The 16660-nt window shown below is 37.6% G+C and overlaps 1 protein-coding gene across 1 annotated transcript in view; it reads left to right on the top strand.

Annotated features, from left to right (window-relative positions):
- Window positions 1-14350, top strand: part of LOC124159750 (rac GTPase-activating protein 1-like) — a 34778-nt gene extending 20428 nt beyond the window's left edge. The window contains exons 11-13 of the mRNA XM_046535661.1: window positions 2483-2615; window positions 3174-3309; window positions 14208-14350. Coding sequence (XP_046391617.1) covers window positions 2483-2615; window positions 3174-3309; window positions 14208-14350 — 412 coding nt within the window. The remainder of the gene's footprint in view (window positions 1-2482; window positions 2616-3173; window positions 3310-14207) is intronic.
- Window positions 14351-16660: the final 2310 nt, after the last annotated feature.

Here is a 16660-nt window from a genome sequence, read left to right as displayed (position 1 = left end):
TCGAATATTCGAGCAATGATTTAATATTCGAATTCGAGAAATCTACTATTCGACCCATCCCTAATTTATACCTTCAGTCCCAACAGTAATAGGTGTTTTTATTTTGAAAGTAATCTTAATTACTTTACAATTGAACTTTTTAAGTAGGTAATAGTGTGGATTACACAACCTAATATTATTTATAACCCAATTGGTGTAAAAAGGTTTCTCGCAAAGTTTTACTCTAGTGTGCTGATTAATTTCACCTGTACAGCAGTTTGAAGTTTCAACTTGAATTGCACGCCAAAAACGTGAATCCCAGTAGACACTATGATGATGACATTTTACATTCTTAACATGGTTTACATTCTTTGTGTTTGAAAACCTCATAACAGAAACCTTTCATAGCTATCGGTATCAGATTTTGTTTTAAAAATTCTAAAAGTACACTAATTAATGTAAACACAGTACAATCCAGATGTAATGTTGTCAAAAGCTACATAACCTGTATAATTTTTCAAGAGAACTGAGAACCACCATTCCTCAGGAGTTTTACCATGCCTGGATTCCTGTTTCTTGACAATAATGCTTTAGCAGTGCAGTTGACATCCCATTAGCATCTGCAGTTGAGTGACACATTTAATTCATTCCATGACTAGTTAGAGAACCAAGGGCGATGATTGTTTTTCTTTTGTTTGCTAAAAGCTTAATGTATATGTAGCTTGCCAATTGTTGTCATCTTGCAGAATTCTGTTGTAAAATATATTTTTGTTGCTAAAAATATTTGTTTTGTTGGAAATAAAATTGTAAATTTTAGCTTATATTTAGGTAATCATAATTTACATGCATTTTTTAAGTGTACAGGCATCCCCCGAGTTACGTAAGAGATGCGTTCCGGCAGACTCTGCGTAAGTCGAAATTTACGTAAGTCGAACCTTTGCGTTAGTGGTTAGTGCTTCAGAGATTGCGATCGGCGCGGTGAAATTCTCAGCGGAGAAATGCACGGTAAATTCTCGGTGAAGTTTCATTCAATTCACTGCGATATTCATGAACTCTACCGCGTATTCTTACGTTATTAGATACAAAATCGATAAACATTAATATAGTCTGGGAGTTGCATCTCGAGCATTGCCAATCAAAATGCGTAATATTATTCCCAGAGTTGACCGATCGCGTGGATTTGGGAAAGTACGGTATCTCAACGCTACATTACTAAACTGAATACTTAAATTGATTCATTGTGTTATACTGCGATCTAAGGGCCCAAAGAATGCGTCGTATGCCTACCTATAATCATTATATCTTCTGCCTTTTATATATTACGTTGATCGATGAATCTGGTGGTTTCACTGTCACAGTTAATACACGTAGAAGGGGTGTCGAGGATTACGAGCAAATAACACACACAAAATACCAGTAACTTACTTTATTCTTAGATACATTCACACGCACATACACTCAATCTTTCACGCACGGAAACATACTTTCATTCTCTCATATCTCAATAAAATAACGTGAAAATATCATCATTTGAATATTTACTTCGCTGGAAACATCGAAGAGTATTTCCAAAGCACGAAGCTAATTAAAAGTGAGCTTTTATTCAGCCAACTCCGTCATTAACGTGCAACAAAGTTAGTGGGGAAAAGCTTTCAATGACGCAATATTCATTTACAGTTACACACAATACGAGAGAACGAGAAAATGCAGCTTAATAAAATTTTCCGCCAGAAACATGTACATAAACAATTACGCAATTAATATCGTGTGTCAACTTTTTCTTAACTTTTTTGCGGCGTTCATTGCCAACACTCAGAATTTCAATGCCGTTACGTGGGTAATAAACAATTATTTTCCGCAATAAATATTTCTGCTTGAACTTCATTTTATTTTAATTCCACAGATGGAAATGTCCAAACTTAAGGATACAATTTTTAAATAGTTGAAAGTCGGAGTTCGGGTGTGCATGCTGTATAACAAGTTGTATCATTCAGGAATGAGCGCAACCACTTCCATCGCTAGAACTGCAAATTTTTACGTTGATTGCTGACTTGGGATTTATAAGCGATTTTTCTACAGAAATTAATGAAAATTCCTTCGAGGAATGACAAAAATGGGTCACTTTGTTATTTCTAACACGTAACAAACTCGATAACTATTCGATATTTTTTCTACCATAGGTTGTACGAGCGAATATCTGCTTCTTCGCGGTCGCATTCGAAAATTAACGTAATCATTTGAAATACGGTTATCGCTTACGTAAGTACGGATTTACGTAAGTCGAGACATACGTAACTCGGGGGATGCCTGTATATGTAATTGAAATTTAAATTGAATCATATTTATGAGGCGATTACCATTCACCACTTAAAAATTGGCGAATAAAAATTTAAATCAAAAGACTTTATGTTTAAGATACTTCTTAATATGTAAGTTTTTTGAAACTCATACTTTTACTCTGCAAGAGTTGACCATTACTCTTACCATTTTTTTCTTAATATAGGGTTGCCTCATGCAGGGAGTGCAAAATGCCTGCAGCAAACTTAGCAAAGGTGTTTGGACCCACTGTTTTTGGATATTCTGGTACTGATGTATCTCCTGCAGAAATGTATAATGAGACAAGGATCCAGCATCTGGTATGTTTGTACTTATTTCTTTTCCCATAGTCATAAATGTGTTAAGAGTGGTTACCATTGTCTGTTTCTCATGGCCTCAGTCCATGTATTTAAAATGAACAATTCCACGCAGCATACAAATGCGTGCCCAGGTGTGTTGATTGCTGAATATGGATTAGAAACATTCCTCGGATGATAAACATCTCAGAATTTCCAAAAATGGGCAAAATCAAACGTTAATGGGATGGACATTGAACATGGAGCTAGTGAGGAAAAAAAATTAGCATGGGAATTCCAGGAGGCACCTAATGTAGGAGTTATCCAAATTCTTTTAAATGTGGGCTTGCATTTTCATGTTTTTTCAGTGGACCAAAGTGGCTGTGATGATTGGTTTTTGGCCAGCTAACTAAATGCCTTACCATTTAAAAATCTGTTATCTCATATAATTAGGGTTTTCAAAGTAAAGTTGATTCATCTCGGTACATTTGTTTTGGAAAGTCAACCTTGGTGTCATACAATGATTATAATGATATGTATCAATTATTTTTTCATTATAATTAAACCGAAAAATTTTTACAGGTGATAGAGGCTCTCATGAGGATACCATCAGAGTACTGGTCATCTTTCATAAATCCAGACGGTGATGCTCCATGTACTCCACAGTCAAGGATTCCTTTTGGGACTCCTTCCACTGAAAACGGGAGAACTCCTCTGACAGTAAAAGAAAACAAATTGAATCGTGGAAGCTCCCGAAGATTTTTCTCAAGGAATACAACTCCAAATGTTACTCCTCGCACAAATAGGTATGTGAATATAAAAAGAGAGTGGTTTGATTTTTTCTTGTCCCTTGAACTTTGAGCTGCTGCAAAAAAATCCCAGCATCTAAGTTCCAGGGGTTAGGAGTACTTTTAACCCTTAGACTGCGGGAATGTTTTGTAAGCTGAAGGCGGGAAGAAAACTTTTGAAGGTTTAACCATTGCTCAACAACCTACATCAGTTTCCCAAAATTATTTTGCTACCCGGGTATGTACTTTCCCTCACTGTAGGGATCAGAAATGTGGCTTAGTACTCCCCTGAAAAACAAAACATCTAAAAAACCTTCCCCCAGTCTAAGAGTTAATGTATGTCCTTGAAGTGGGTGTATTTATGTATGGATACCTAGCCAGTAAGTTCTAGTCAAAAACCTTTTCTCACACTTCAGAGTAGTAAATGTCTAAATATCTGACACAGAGCTCAGTATTATGCCAAACATTTTCAAAATTTATGTCGCATGTCCTGAGCTTTCTCGGAGCAGTTAAATGGGTTAAAAAAAATTTGGCCATTTCACTCAAAACTAGGATGGCTGTGTACTTGAATTTTGCTGGACATGTCCTACTTATTTTATGGATATGTGGATGTCAGGCTGTTTTTTAAATTTCTGTTGTCATATTGCTAAGCTTTTATTTCTTTTCAAAATATTAATGTGCTAAAAGTTTATTGGTGTTTAAATATGTGAATTGATGTACACCCATGTCTCGTATAGCACAATTTCGATTACCGCAATTTCGATATAGCGCAAATTCGTTCCTTGGGGAAACATTGCAACGCAGTGTAGCCTAATCAAAAATCTTAGCGCAAGTTCACGTTTTATCACGAGAGCGTTTAAGTACACACGAAATTTCTATCATTTTACGCATATTAATATTATTGCTTGCCTCAAATCTTCTTTTTTGTTTATATATTAATCGAAATCCATTGTTGTGCAATGGCCAAAAGTATTACTCGTCATTGGGTCCAGATAGCCGGCCTACCGAAGTAATTTATCTCGTCTCCTTAACATAATGGTAATAAATAATTTAGATCGTTAATTAAGCGTGGGGCTAGTGGAAATGATATTTTTTTCAGCAATACGGTTTGAGACATATTTTTGCCGTCATAGGTTATCGGGCGATTGACTTCCAGGTAGAGGGTCTACGCTAAAGCCTTCAAGGTCATCTGTATTCACGGGGGAGAAATGGAGCGGTGGCCGAGTGGCGCATGAATAGCATCAACACATAAAAGGGTCCGCTATAGAGTCTCAAACACAATGGCTTCGTTCCCTCCCCGCAGTCGTAGGCCTTCTGCGTCTCAGGAATACAGTTCAGCAGTGGAAGGTGATATAGATAGAGCCATACAGTGTAAAAACCAAGAGAATATGGCAAAAAATAGGAATGCGTGTAGAAAAATCAAGAATTTATCAAGAAAAACTATAAACCTAGAAGAGGAATTGAAAGAGGTCAATTGCTTTGAAAATGGAGAGCGTCAAAGTGATATTGCGCGGAAGTTTAAACGCACGATGCCTTATTCTGAATAAAGACGAAGTTAAAACATCAGTGACCTCAGCCGCACCAACTTCAACCAAGCGGTCTACACATATGGAAAGTTCATAGTGAATCAGTACAAAAAGACGAGAGTGGTAATCGCTCCGAGACATTTAGTGAAAGCTCCGGTTGGTTCCAGAATTTAAACGGCAAGCAGGTATTTTCAGTGCGGCGATATCAGGTGAATCTGCAAGTATTGATAGCGCAGTCACCGCAACATTTTCTGATGAACTCCAAGCTGTGATTGAAATTGGCTACTTTCCCCCTCAACCAGTTTTTAGTGTTGACGAGACGATATTGTTTTGGAAAAGAATGCAATCTCATTCATTCATTTTCAGGGAAGGAAAACCTGGGTCAGGTTTCAAGGCATTTAAAGACTGTTTCACGTAGCTGCTAATGACTCGGAGGACTTCAAATTAAAATGATTTATCATTCATTAACTCCGCTAGCTATGAAATAGCATTCAAAGTAGCATTTTCCTGTCATTTCGATGAGCGACAGAATGGCCTGGGTGACACAATAGTTGTTTTTAGACAAGCTTGAAAAATTGTCAACTGCCGGCAACGCATTACGATCCCCTGAGATAGCAGATGTTAGCCCACCCGCACGACAGGAGGGAATTTCAAAAGCACGTAAGAATTTTTTTAAACGTGAATAAAAGTCTTTGAATGCGTGCATACTATCTTTAAAGATGTTTTAAACTATAAAAATTTATATGAATTATGTTTTCTAAGGCTATTTATGGGAATATAGATGTTTTAGAGGAAATTCAATACCCAAGACCTATGCTACCAGGAACGCATCCCTATCTTCCCAATGCTAAAACGCTCTCGTATAATGCAAATTCGTACAGTGCAAAGACCCCAAGGAACGCATCCCTTGCGCTATACGAGACATGGGTGTACATTTTATTTTGGACCTGAATTTGTATCGATATAGGCATTATTTTGTGTTTTATTTTAGTTAGAAAATGTGAAATTTAAATGGAATGTGTGGATTGTAAAATAAATGATACAGTAAACTCTCTTTATTACCGATTTCATGGGACCGAAAAACCGGAGGTTGGTAATAACGAACTGAGTAAGAGCGTTTCTTTCAGGAATCATTAGTAAAAAAAACTTGCCCAGCCTAAATTCCTTGTCTCATCAATTTGCTGTACTCATACTCACTCCGAAAAATAGCTTCAGAGTATGATATACGCGATTAAATCAATTACATATACATTAAGTCTTCGACATACGAACAAGAAGCATTCTGAGAGCTTGCTCATATTTGATAAACCAATGCAAGTTATAGAAAAGTGTGATTATCCTGCAGAATGCAACACTCCATTACTATTTTGCTTGAACTCACGATTGTGACAAACTGATCCAGGTGCGTGTGTGATGCGATTGGAGATGAATAAAATGCGCTGTCTGTGGGAAGAAAGAAAGGGTGAAATGCTGAACAGTTACTAACTTCTCAATGGATGTAAATGACACTGTTCTAACTGTGCCCAAAATGCAAGTTCCACAATGCGAGTTATGCCATACTGAGTTGCATCAGCCAACAACAAAGGTGCCAAATTTCAAATTTTGGGCACACTTGAATTTTTTGAATGTTCGCATCAGTGAAAGTTTGTAAATTGGATGTTTGTAAGAAGACTTACTACATAATTGTAATTTACTAGCGATATTGAGTGGGTCACCAGGAATCCACAGGAAGCGTATTATATGATGCTGTGTGGATACTGAAGTACAATGAGTATTCGTTCTACATCACCCCGTTTAACGTCAATTTGCGATAACGTCACGAAAATTTTGAGACCGTCATTCGTTTATAGCACCTTCGCTTCGCGATAACGTCAAGGCTTTATAATTTCGCGCGAGAAAAAAACGCGAAGCGGCGGGCGTTGAAGGTTGTTCGTTTTGTGGGCGGTAATACAGTCAGTCTAAACGAAGTGTAAAACGGTGCGTTTAATGTTAATTGCAATTACGGTTTTAGCAAATTTTGTGCAAAATGAATTCTTAGGTAGGTGCACAAGGTTTTACTTGACATAATGGTTTTCAGGAACCTAAAAAGTGATTTCAAGGAATTTTTCCATGTAGAACTCGGAGTTTTTGTCGCCACTTTTTTCGCCGTGTTCACAATAATTTTGGTTCCTGTAACTGCGACGATGTTTCAGCGATGATGATGCCCAGGCGACGCTCGCTCGGGCGACCACCATAGCGAACCCGAAGAGCAAATGCGGGAAGATACAAAAATGGAGAAGGATTTACGACAGTGCTGCTATTGTCGTCGATGAAGACAGGAATTCGTATTTATGCCATAGTTTGGCATTCCCATCGTAAAAAATGCCCCAGATATGATACGCTAAAATTTTTTCGCGTAGGAATTGTGAGGTCTAGGAGCCGATATTCACTTTTTACATTGGTTCTTGTGGGATATTATGTTTCGATTAATGTCATTTCGTTTATCGTCACATTTTTCAGGAACGGTAAGTGATGTTAAACGAGGACTCACTGTATCTCCTACTTAAGCATGAACTATAATTGTTGCTCTTGGGTACCGTGCGTGAGTAGAAATTAAACGTAGTGCAATGATTACGACATAGTGTAGTTAAAAATGCTGCTAGTATGTTTTAAAATGCTGTTAGTTAGTGTATAAATGCCGCTTATCCGTTGAACTTTGTAATAAAGTTCACTTTATAGGCCCTGGGGCCAGAACTGAGGTTCGTAATTTTGTAGAATCAAAAAGTTTTTTAATAACAAAAATGTCATAATGTTTCTTTTACTATGGATAGGAATAGCCTTTTTGTCGGGACCAACGATTTGCTTCGTGAAAATGAGAAATTCTTAATAATGCTGCCCGTGTTAATGAGAGTCTACTGTATTTGGTCCTACTTCTAGTATCAGCGACCAAGGTTGTAGTACTCAAGCTTATTTGCTGTTAGCACGAATTTTCACTTTCTGCTGTTGTTTGTTTTTTTTACTCATGTGGCTTTTTTGTAGTGGAGAAGGAAATTTTGGGAGTATTTGTTGCAATTTTCATGGCTTTTGGTGGAAATTTCCTCTTAGCAGAAATAAGAATTTTGAGAAATAGCAATAGAAGCAATAAATGTATAAAATAAGGTTGGAATTCAATTTAATTTAGGATGAAAACTCTTTAAAATGACATACTACATATTCATTATTATAGCATTCATTGAAGCCCAGATATAGGTAAATTTGAAAAGTACCGTGGCACAACATTTTAATGCATACAGTAAATGTAATTCCCGATTGTCTGAATGGTGGTGCTTTAGAATCAAAAGGTACCGTACATTAGGAAATAGAAGCAAATGCGTGAAATTATTGGTTTCGGACTGAAATGGAAAGCTTTCACAGCCCTAAAGAATCATTATCTATCTAAACATTCTAGTTACTAGGGTGAACCACGCCCAGGGGCATGATAACAGCTGTGCACCAAAATGTATGATGAAAAATAGCAAGATATGTTGACTTTTTTCATATGCCCCATTACAGCTGGGTCAAAGAATGATTTGACACCAAAACATACCTAAACTGATAATGACTTTGCAGTCATTGAGATATTATGGTACATTGTTCATGTGTAAGCATTTTCTTTTCCAGACATGTCATTCAGATGGTCCTCTGTACATATGTGTTTATTTCATATTGTGAGTTTTCTAAATTTGTTCTTTCAGTTAGTATTGCCAATCATATAGTCATGAGTTAAGATCGATTTAGTAAAACATTCATTTTATAAAACAGTGGAAAATTATGGAAGCAATTTGTAGAAGCCAAAGAATTTTTGTGTTGATACTTGAGTGTCCACAGTAGTAGACTTTGCTGTTGTTTGGATGATATTTATTTCAATAATTGTGTAAGATACACATCTCCTTCATATTAGCCCTGAAGGTGGGTAGAGGAGTATCAGTGGATAGGCAAGCTGGCTCTGGAAGAATGGAGCGTGTGGAGGACCTCCGTTGTACAGCTGTGATCTGTCTGTCAAGCTTCTCTTAAGTCTGGTGGACCTATGATTTCCTTCGTTTAACTTGTGGGCATCTCCCTTGAAAAATGGGATGATTTTTATTGCTCTAAAAATCCCCAACCTTATACATAATAATGTCATGGTGTTTGGCGGGATAGAACAATCTTTGTCTTGGTCCTTCCTTTCCAATACAACTGTTATATAATCACAATGTACTGTCCCTTGGTTCCGACTTGCGGCCCTACAATGTTGCTAATTAGGCATTAACTCTGGATTTAATGTACAAGGTGGTAATTTTTTAATTTACAGGATGCTGCATTTTGGTATTTTATCAGCAGTGCATTACAAGCATTTTTTCTTACTATGTCCTTAAATACTTCTTGTAAAATAAGTTATCTTCATGGGTATTGGTTGCCATAATAATTTTTAATTCCTTATTTTATCTTTCTTTTTAATTCACTCTTCTCAAATTTTCAGGTGGAAAGGGAAGAGGTTCTTTGATTCACCGACATGAAGACATTCCTAAGGTGATGTTAGGAAAAGAGTCAATCCATATGGTGTGTAACAGACAACCAACATTTTCATCGGTTGTCTGATTATGTTTTTTGTACTAACATTTTTTTAATCTTTTTTTATTTATTTTGACAAGGTTTTTGGATTGTATTTTAGATGTACAGAAAACTCAAATAATTGTAATAAATGGTTTTACACATTTATATTATTATGTTTAGCATATTCTTAAAAGTGAGTTGTTTTCATCATTAAATTTAGTGTTCATTCTGCAGCATACATGTATTTATTACCTGTAAAGAAATTTCATTGTTCAGATAGTTTTCTAGATATTTTTACATTATAGAATTTGCGATTGCAGCCCGGCAGATGCCAACTACCGGCAAAAAATATAAGTAGCGCGATGGTGATAAAGTGAAGGGGCGGAGTAAGGTTTACGTGTGATTCTAGCTGCGTTGCTGCCTCGTGCTAATATCTCACGCCTGTTACCTTCTTACGATTTTCTTGCCTTCTTTCTTGTTTTTAGATTCATCCCTGTTCAATGGATTCTTCGTTTATCACGCATTTTTTCTGATTCCTCCAAAACTCCTTTATTTTATCTTCGTGACTGATAATTCTCGCAGCTCAGCCTCTCACTATTACCAACTTCACCAGCATCCCTTGCATTAGTGATTTCTTCATCGAAATCTTTAATTACTTCCTTCATTATTACTTCTTCCTTTTCTTGTGAACTTCCCTTTCTACACTTTTGATATTGAAGAGGAAAATGAGTGGCAAGCTCACTTTGTTGTTCGGCGTCATGACCGCGTTTTTGTGAGGAAATTCTTCCTCAAGAAATATTATTGAGGGAGAATGTGTACTGAAAGCCGGCCTGGTTGTACTTGTCGGCGCTAAGGGAAAGAAGGAAGATGGTGTGTCCATTTTCGCCTTAGTTCTTCAAAGAAGTGGAATTATTAAGTCGCCTCTACAAATAACTGGAGAGCTGAAAGTAACCGACGACTTGGATGTAACAATTGCGAATATGACGTGCAGCTGCAAAGCAGGGATGTCCGAAAAATGTAAACACATCTGAGCAGTTTTATGGTACCTAATTTTTTGAGTATTAATGTATTTACATTATAATTACCGTAATTTGGAGTGTTTAATGTGCGAGTACAGGAACGCATCTTCATTTCAGAAAACAAGCAATAAGTAGCTACAGAAAAGGTATAAGGAATAGAATACTTAATTACTTATAAACGGAATGATGATTTATTTTGGAGGGAATTACCATTTTCGACGATTTCCTGTGTGGTAACAGGGTGAATAAGTGGGGAATTACTGTTTGGCAATTAGAGACCGGACAAGTCGAAAGTGGTCAATTTATAAAAGTTATTTGCTGTATAATTTTCACCGTGGACATATGTTATGGGCTATAATGGGTCGTTCAAATACATACATATATAGAAGGAAACAGGAATTGCCTACTTTTAAGACCTGGTGCATACAATTGCACATTTTGAAGGCACAGTGAATTTTGTATCGTGCGAAGTGGCAAATTGCTAGAACGTACAGAAGCTAAAAGGCAAAGTAGCTGCTCCTCACTCTCTTCTCTCCAGTATTGTTAAAGTCGAACAAAGTAGCTCAAGTCTCCCATTTCTTCCTACAACTACTGATAGGGTTGTTTCAGGAAAGATAAAATCAGCATTTCACAGCATAGCATTTATTGTAATTCGGTTGCTTGGCTAACATTTTCAGGTAACAACAATCCATAATCATGAAGTAGATTTTGACAAACATTCCTCAAACAACAACATATCTACAACGTCACAAGACAAATATCCATCATAAAAATAATTTATTCCCACGAAATTGGGGTAAATGATATATTCTTAAATTCAGTCAAATATTTCCAGTGGGAACCTGCCTTAGTATGCTTTGAAAATTGAATAAGGCTCACAGACGATCATCATTAACAGCAGGTTTCAAGGTGATTTGAAGGCATCAAATTATCTGATAGAAAAATGTGTAAATCAATCATGAGTACCAGGTATTAAAAGTGATCAAGAAACTGATTTATGTTTCTATTTTCTTTCTAAAGATTAATAATTCCTTAACATTAACATATCAATACTGGAATTTGGCATCATTCATCAATGAAATCCATCAAGTAAAAATGTAAAAATCATTGTGAGAACTAAAAATGAATGTATCCCGAGCAAAAGACTATCATTCTTTCATTAGCTGTACAATTGCGTTGCTCTCCTGCAAAAAGCATCTTCAGTTCTCATCGCCCAAATTCTCCTCACCTGAAATACTTTTTATAAATTTTCAAGGTTCAAACTGACTCCAAGCACTAGTCACCTCTGTAAAAATAAAAAAAAGTAAGTAGTTCAGAAGAACAACAATGTGTGATAGATGGACATTTATAATTGTATTTCCTGACATACTAACTTCAATAGGAGGTGAGGGTTCATGTTTTGAATGAAATTTGTAGCACTCAAAGTTCTCAATAATTCAATTAATTACATTGGACTCATGTCGAACCCTTGACGTGTAACTCACTATGACCCTCTCCTAAAACCATTCATATTCAATGATGCTCTTCAGTAGTTCTTTTACCAGATAATTCTGTGGAAATAGAGAGTTGGGTTGGTTCATAAGGTCATGGAGGCATGAGAGATTGACATGCTACATTGTATTTCCAGATATACTTTAATATGGGATGGCGACTCATTTTATCAATGAAAATTGTTGGACACAAGGTTGTGTATGATTCACTTAATGACATTGGACTCGGATCGAACCATTCAGGTGTAACTGATTATGATCCTATGGACTCAAGGTTGTCAATGATTAAGTTATTTACATTGGAATCATGTCGAACCATTGACGTGTAACCCACTATGACTATACTTACTTTAATATGGGATGGAACTAATTTTTTGAATGAAATTTGTTGGACACAAGGACAGTCATGCCATGACACCCCTTGGGAGGGCACAAATGGAGAATATGGCATTAAATTCACGAAACACTATGAACATCTCTGTCCGCTCAATGAAGAGTCCCAAGACAGTAATGCCATGACACCCCTTGAAGGGCACAAGTGGGGAACATGACACTAAATACACGAAACACTATGAACATCCCTGTCCGCTCAATGAAGAGTCCCAAGACAGTAATGCCATGACACCCCTTGGGAGGGCAAAGAGAACATGACAAACCAAATTGTCACCAGTGACTATCTATGAACTTGTCACCAGCCAACACTGGATTTGCTAAATTAGTCAACCCACAGGCAATGACCATGATCTCATCAGCCAGAGGTAAGAGAGTTGATGGCAGTGTTTCTGATAGTATTTTAAATTTATTAATCCTCTCGATGACTCTCTCCACTTGCACACTTGCTTTGGCAATGCTTGAAGTCGCCAAAGCATCAGCCTTTGAAAATGCCGTGTTTTTCCTCAGGAATGGAGGATGAATAACACCAATACAGTTATCTTGGAAACTTTTTTTATCAGAAAACCTTTGTCAACCATTATGTCATCAAGGTATGGCTATAACATATTTAAAATTCCACTTTCTTCAAAGATTTTCTTGCCTGATGCCCATCCACCATATCCAGCACTAATGTAACTGATCAATCCTGCTGGTGTTACCGCAACCATATACTTCAGAGTGTACCCACCCTTGTAGTGGAAATAGGAGAGGATCCTACATTTGAACTTACTGATGTGGATCTTAGTGCAGCCCAAAACGGCTCTCACTCTCTTAAAATTTTCGAAGCATTTAGGGATGTTTTTCAAAATTTCTTCTTCCGTAGGCCATACAATAAAAGTGTTCATAACCGGTGTAATCCCCTTTATGAACTGAGCAAAGATATTTTTGCAAGTGGTGGGAGTCACAGAAAAGAGAGTGGCCAGTACTGAAAATGGCCAGTTTAATTTCAATTTCATTAAGGCCATAACCACTTTCGACCTAGAATTTAGGATGTTCTTGCCACTCCTTGGAAATAGTTCCGTAAGGATTAATGAAAAAGTCACTAACTTTTCAAAATTGTCCAAACCAGTAAAGGTTATTAGCCTTTTCCTGGTATTTATTACGTCGACAAAGGATATCTGAAAATCCCCGCTGCTCACCTGGCATCCAAAGTCTCTTTTCTCCACCGGGCACTGTTTTCACGGATCTTTTCTGTGGCGAACTGGTCTCTGCAAGACGAAGCAATGTCTCTGCAGCAACAATATCTCTGCTGCAGTCTTGAGGTGTTTCCTGCTGTTCCACCACTACTTCTGGCTCGATTTGGACAGGAAAGCCATCACTCTCCTCGTCAGTGTCACACAATGAAACCTAATACGGCAAACAAACCGGTCAGTTATTAGGTAATACGACTACAAATATTAGGCAAATTTACATTTAACTCACCTTCTCTTCAATTGCTCCACGTTGACGGTACCTCTTCGTATTATCTCCACCTTTCCACTTCTTCAACTTATCGGTGGATGAAATTGGTAGGTTGAGGGAAGGCACGGCTGTACGTTTCAAATACCTGATTTTTGCCGGAATATCTGCCGACCACGACCGTAGAGATTCGGTTAATACGTCGAATGAGCGATTAGCTTTCTTTTGAAAACATTATGAATTTCATGTTCTTACCTGGTAAAATATAATCAGATTTTAAGAAGTGCCGCGAACAGACGAACATATTCTTGGAGATCGGCTTCCCGATTCTCAAAATCCGCGACCATGCCTTCCTTCTATCACATTTTTCCCTTACATTGAATTTATTTTCAACGAAAACAAATTCACCCACCGAAGGAAATGTGTGGAACCGGAGCTCAGGATTCAAAAAAGCCACCGAAGAGCACTGAGGAACGCAACAGTTCCTCCTCGTCGTTGTTTTCCTCGGCGAGAACTTTGCCTCGTCCATGTTTTCCATGGCCCTTGAGGAGTTGAAAAAACGACTTATGTTGAGTGAAAAAGTGTACCAAATACGGAAGACCCATATTAGATAGACGTGAATATAGCATACTTACCCACTCGATGGATATACACGAAAGAAAACGTATAAAATATCACAATATCAAAAGAAGAGCTCTTCGCTACCTATTCAAGCAATGCACTTTATCACCAATGTGTCCGCCATATTGTAAAATTACGTCACCGACACTAGCGCTGCTAGTGGTGATTTGAGTCGCCAATGAAGGTTTTGACTGTTTCTGCTTTTAGAGAGGAGTAATAGGGTAGTTTCCTTCATCAAAGAAAACAAAAGGCAATAATTGCGATTCGTTACCCACCATTAGTGTATTCATAATATACAAATTATTTCGTTTTATAAATGCCGGTGTAGACGAATGGCAATGGTCCATTTTTATCCTCATTTGAAAAGGGCCAGATTGGCGCCCATGCGATGCCACTCCACGTGACGTCACAGGGACCTAGTTTCTATAGGAGAAGATAGGAGTTATACGTCGTCTGAGGTTACCAATGCATGCATGAGGCGCAGAGCTCAGGGAAACATGTCTTAATAATCACTTATTAAAACTGGCTAAGGTCGGAAAGTTTTCCTCGTTTGATAAGGTATTAATAATCCTTATTTAAGCCAAGCGCTACCAGGCGGCAGGGCACTAGGCTACCCGCTGGCAGCCTGCGACGTATCAGCGCTAAGCCTCGCCTCAAGGTCACCTCACCGGGCGGAGGGGGAACCAGAAATACGACGTACGGAGAGATTTCCCGTCATGCCTACTAACGCGTCGCGTTTTCGCGCGCTTGAAAATTTTCACTTTTCATTTAATCGCGAAAAATAGATATTATCATTTAAAAATCTAAAAGCGTGAAATACGTACTCCAGGAGTAATAATCTTTCGATTAAGGCAATAAAAAAATAATAGGAAACCACCCTATTGGGGAAAGTTGGTAAGCAATTTTTTAAGTATTAAAAAATAGAAAGTAATAGTGAGAAATAGGATTCGATCAATTTCATTTATTTGTATATACCTTCTTAAGCAAAGTCTTTAACTTTTAAATATGACCCAAAAATAATGACTAATATTTGGGGGACAGAGGGACAGAGGGGACGGGAAAAAGCATGGTTCAAGTCAGTGACGGCGCTAGCAGGTGCGGGGCTAGGGGCGAACCTTCAGTGCGGGGCCATTCACTTAAAATATTAAACTCAATCAACCCCATCAACAAACTCAAGCATTTTTAATCCCTACCACTCTCTGGCTAAGTATGTTTTCCCCTCCCAAATTCAGACTTCGTAATTACGCCGTTATGATACCATCACGCCTTTGAGTTCAAAATAGTATAACACAAATTAAATTTATAATTATATTTATTCATAAATTTATAACGTAAAATAAACATAAAAAGCGCGCTTTTTACTTTAAATTACTGCATTATTATTCCTTTTTCATAATATTATTTTTTGTCTTGCACGGACTTAACAATACAGTAATAGTTGAAATTACGTTTTCAAACTATCGTATATTTTAATTTTTTTTTCACGAACGCGGGGCCCCCCAAAGCGCGGGGCCCGGGGCAGTCACCCCGGTCGCCCCGCCCTAAGGCCGGCTCTGGTTCAAGTTGTAAATATTGTGGTAAATATTGAAAAAATTACAAGTTCACTTAAATCACACTGATTTTTTCCCAAGTCATTCTTGGAACATTAAGTTTGGGTTGAATGCACTCCAATGAACGAAAGTTTTGATTTACATGTTAGTTTTTTATGGGTTAATTTAGGGTCAGTTTACTTTAGGTGGCATTACTAATTTAAATGTACCTACCTATAAGCGTAAATACCGACATTAGAGGTCCTTATTTTCAGACTTAAAAACTTTTGAGCTCTCACCACAATTTTTAGCATGTATGAAGTAGACTAAAACGCATTACTTAGCCATGTCCTCAATAAAATCCATTAACAAATTCAGCACGGACCCGAATTCTGGCCGTGGACAGTATATAGCTATCTATCGTCAATTGACTTGGTCCAGTCCAAGCTGAGATACGGAGCACGTCAATTGACGCGCTCTGCCTGTCGGGCCGAGGGCCTTTCTCCGCCTCCTTATGTGACTAATATCGACTTCCGAGTCTTCCGATCATGTGCAAGGCCTTCAGCAAGCTTCCCTATTTCGACCCGTGTGCACCGTTTGTAAATAGCAGTATTTAAACGGAAGCTATGGCGCAAAAACCTCTCCCTATTTTTCTTTCTTATTTTATCGGCCGATTCTGACAACGTTCATGAAAATCGGGCCCGCATTGAATGTG

Source organism: Ischnura elegans, chromosome 5 (assembly GCF_921293095.1).
Source record: "Ischnura elegans chromosome 5, ioIscEleg1.1, whole genome shotgun sequence".
In the NCBI taxonomy this organism is placed as follows: Eukaryota; Metazoa; Arthropoda; class Insecta; order Odonata; family Coenagrionidae; genus Ischnura; species Ischnura elegans.
The sequence above is the reverse complement of the archived record's forward strand: the minus strand, read 5'-3'. Positions and strand labels throughout refer to the sequence as shown.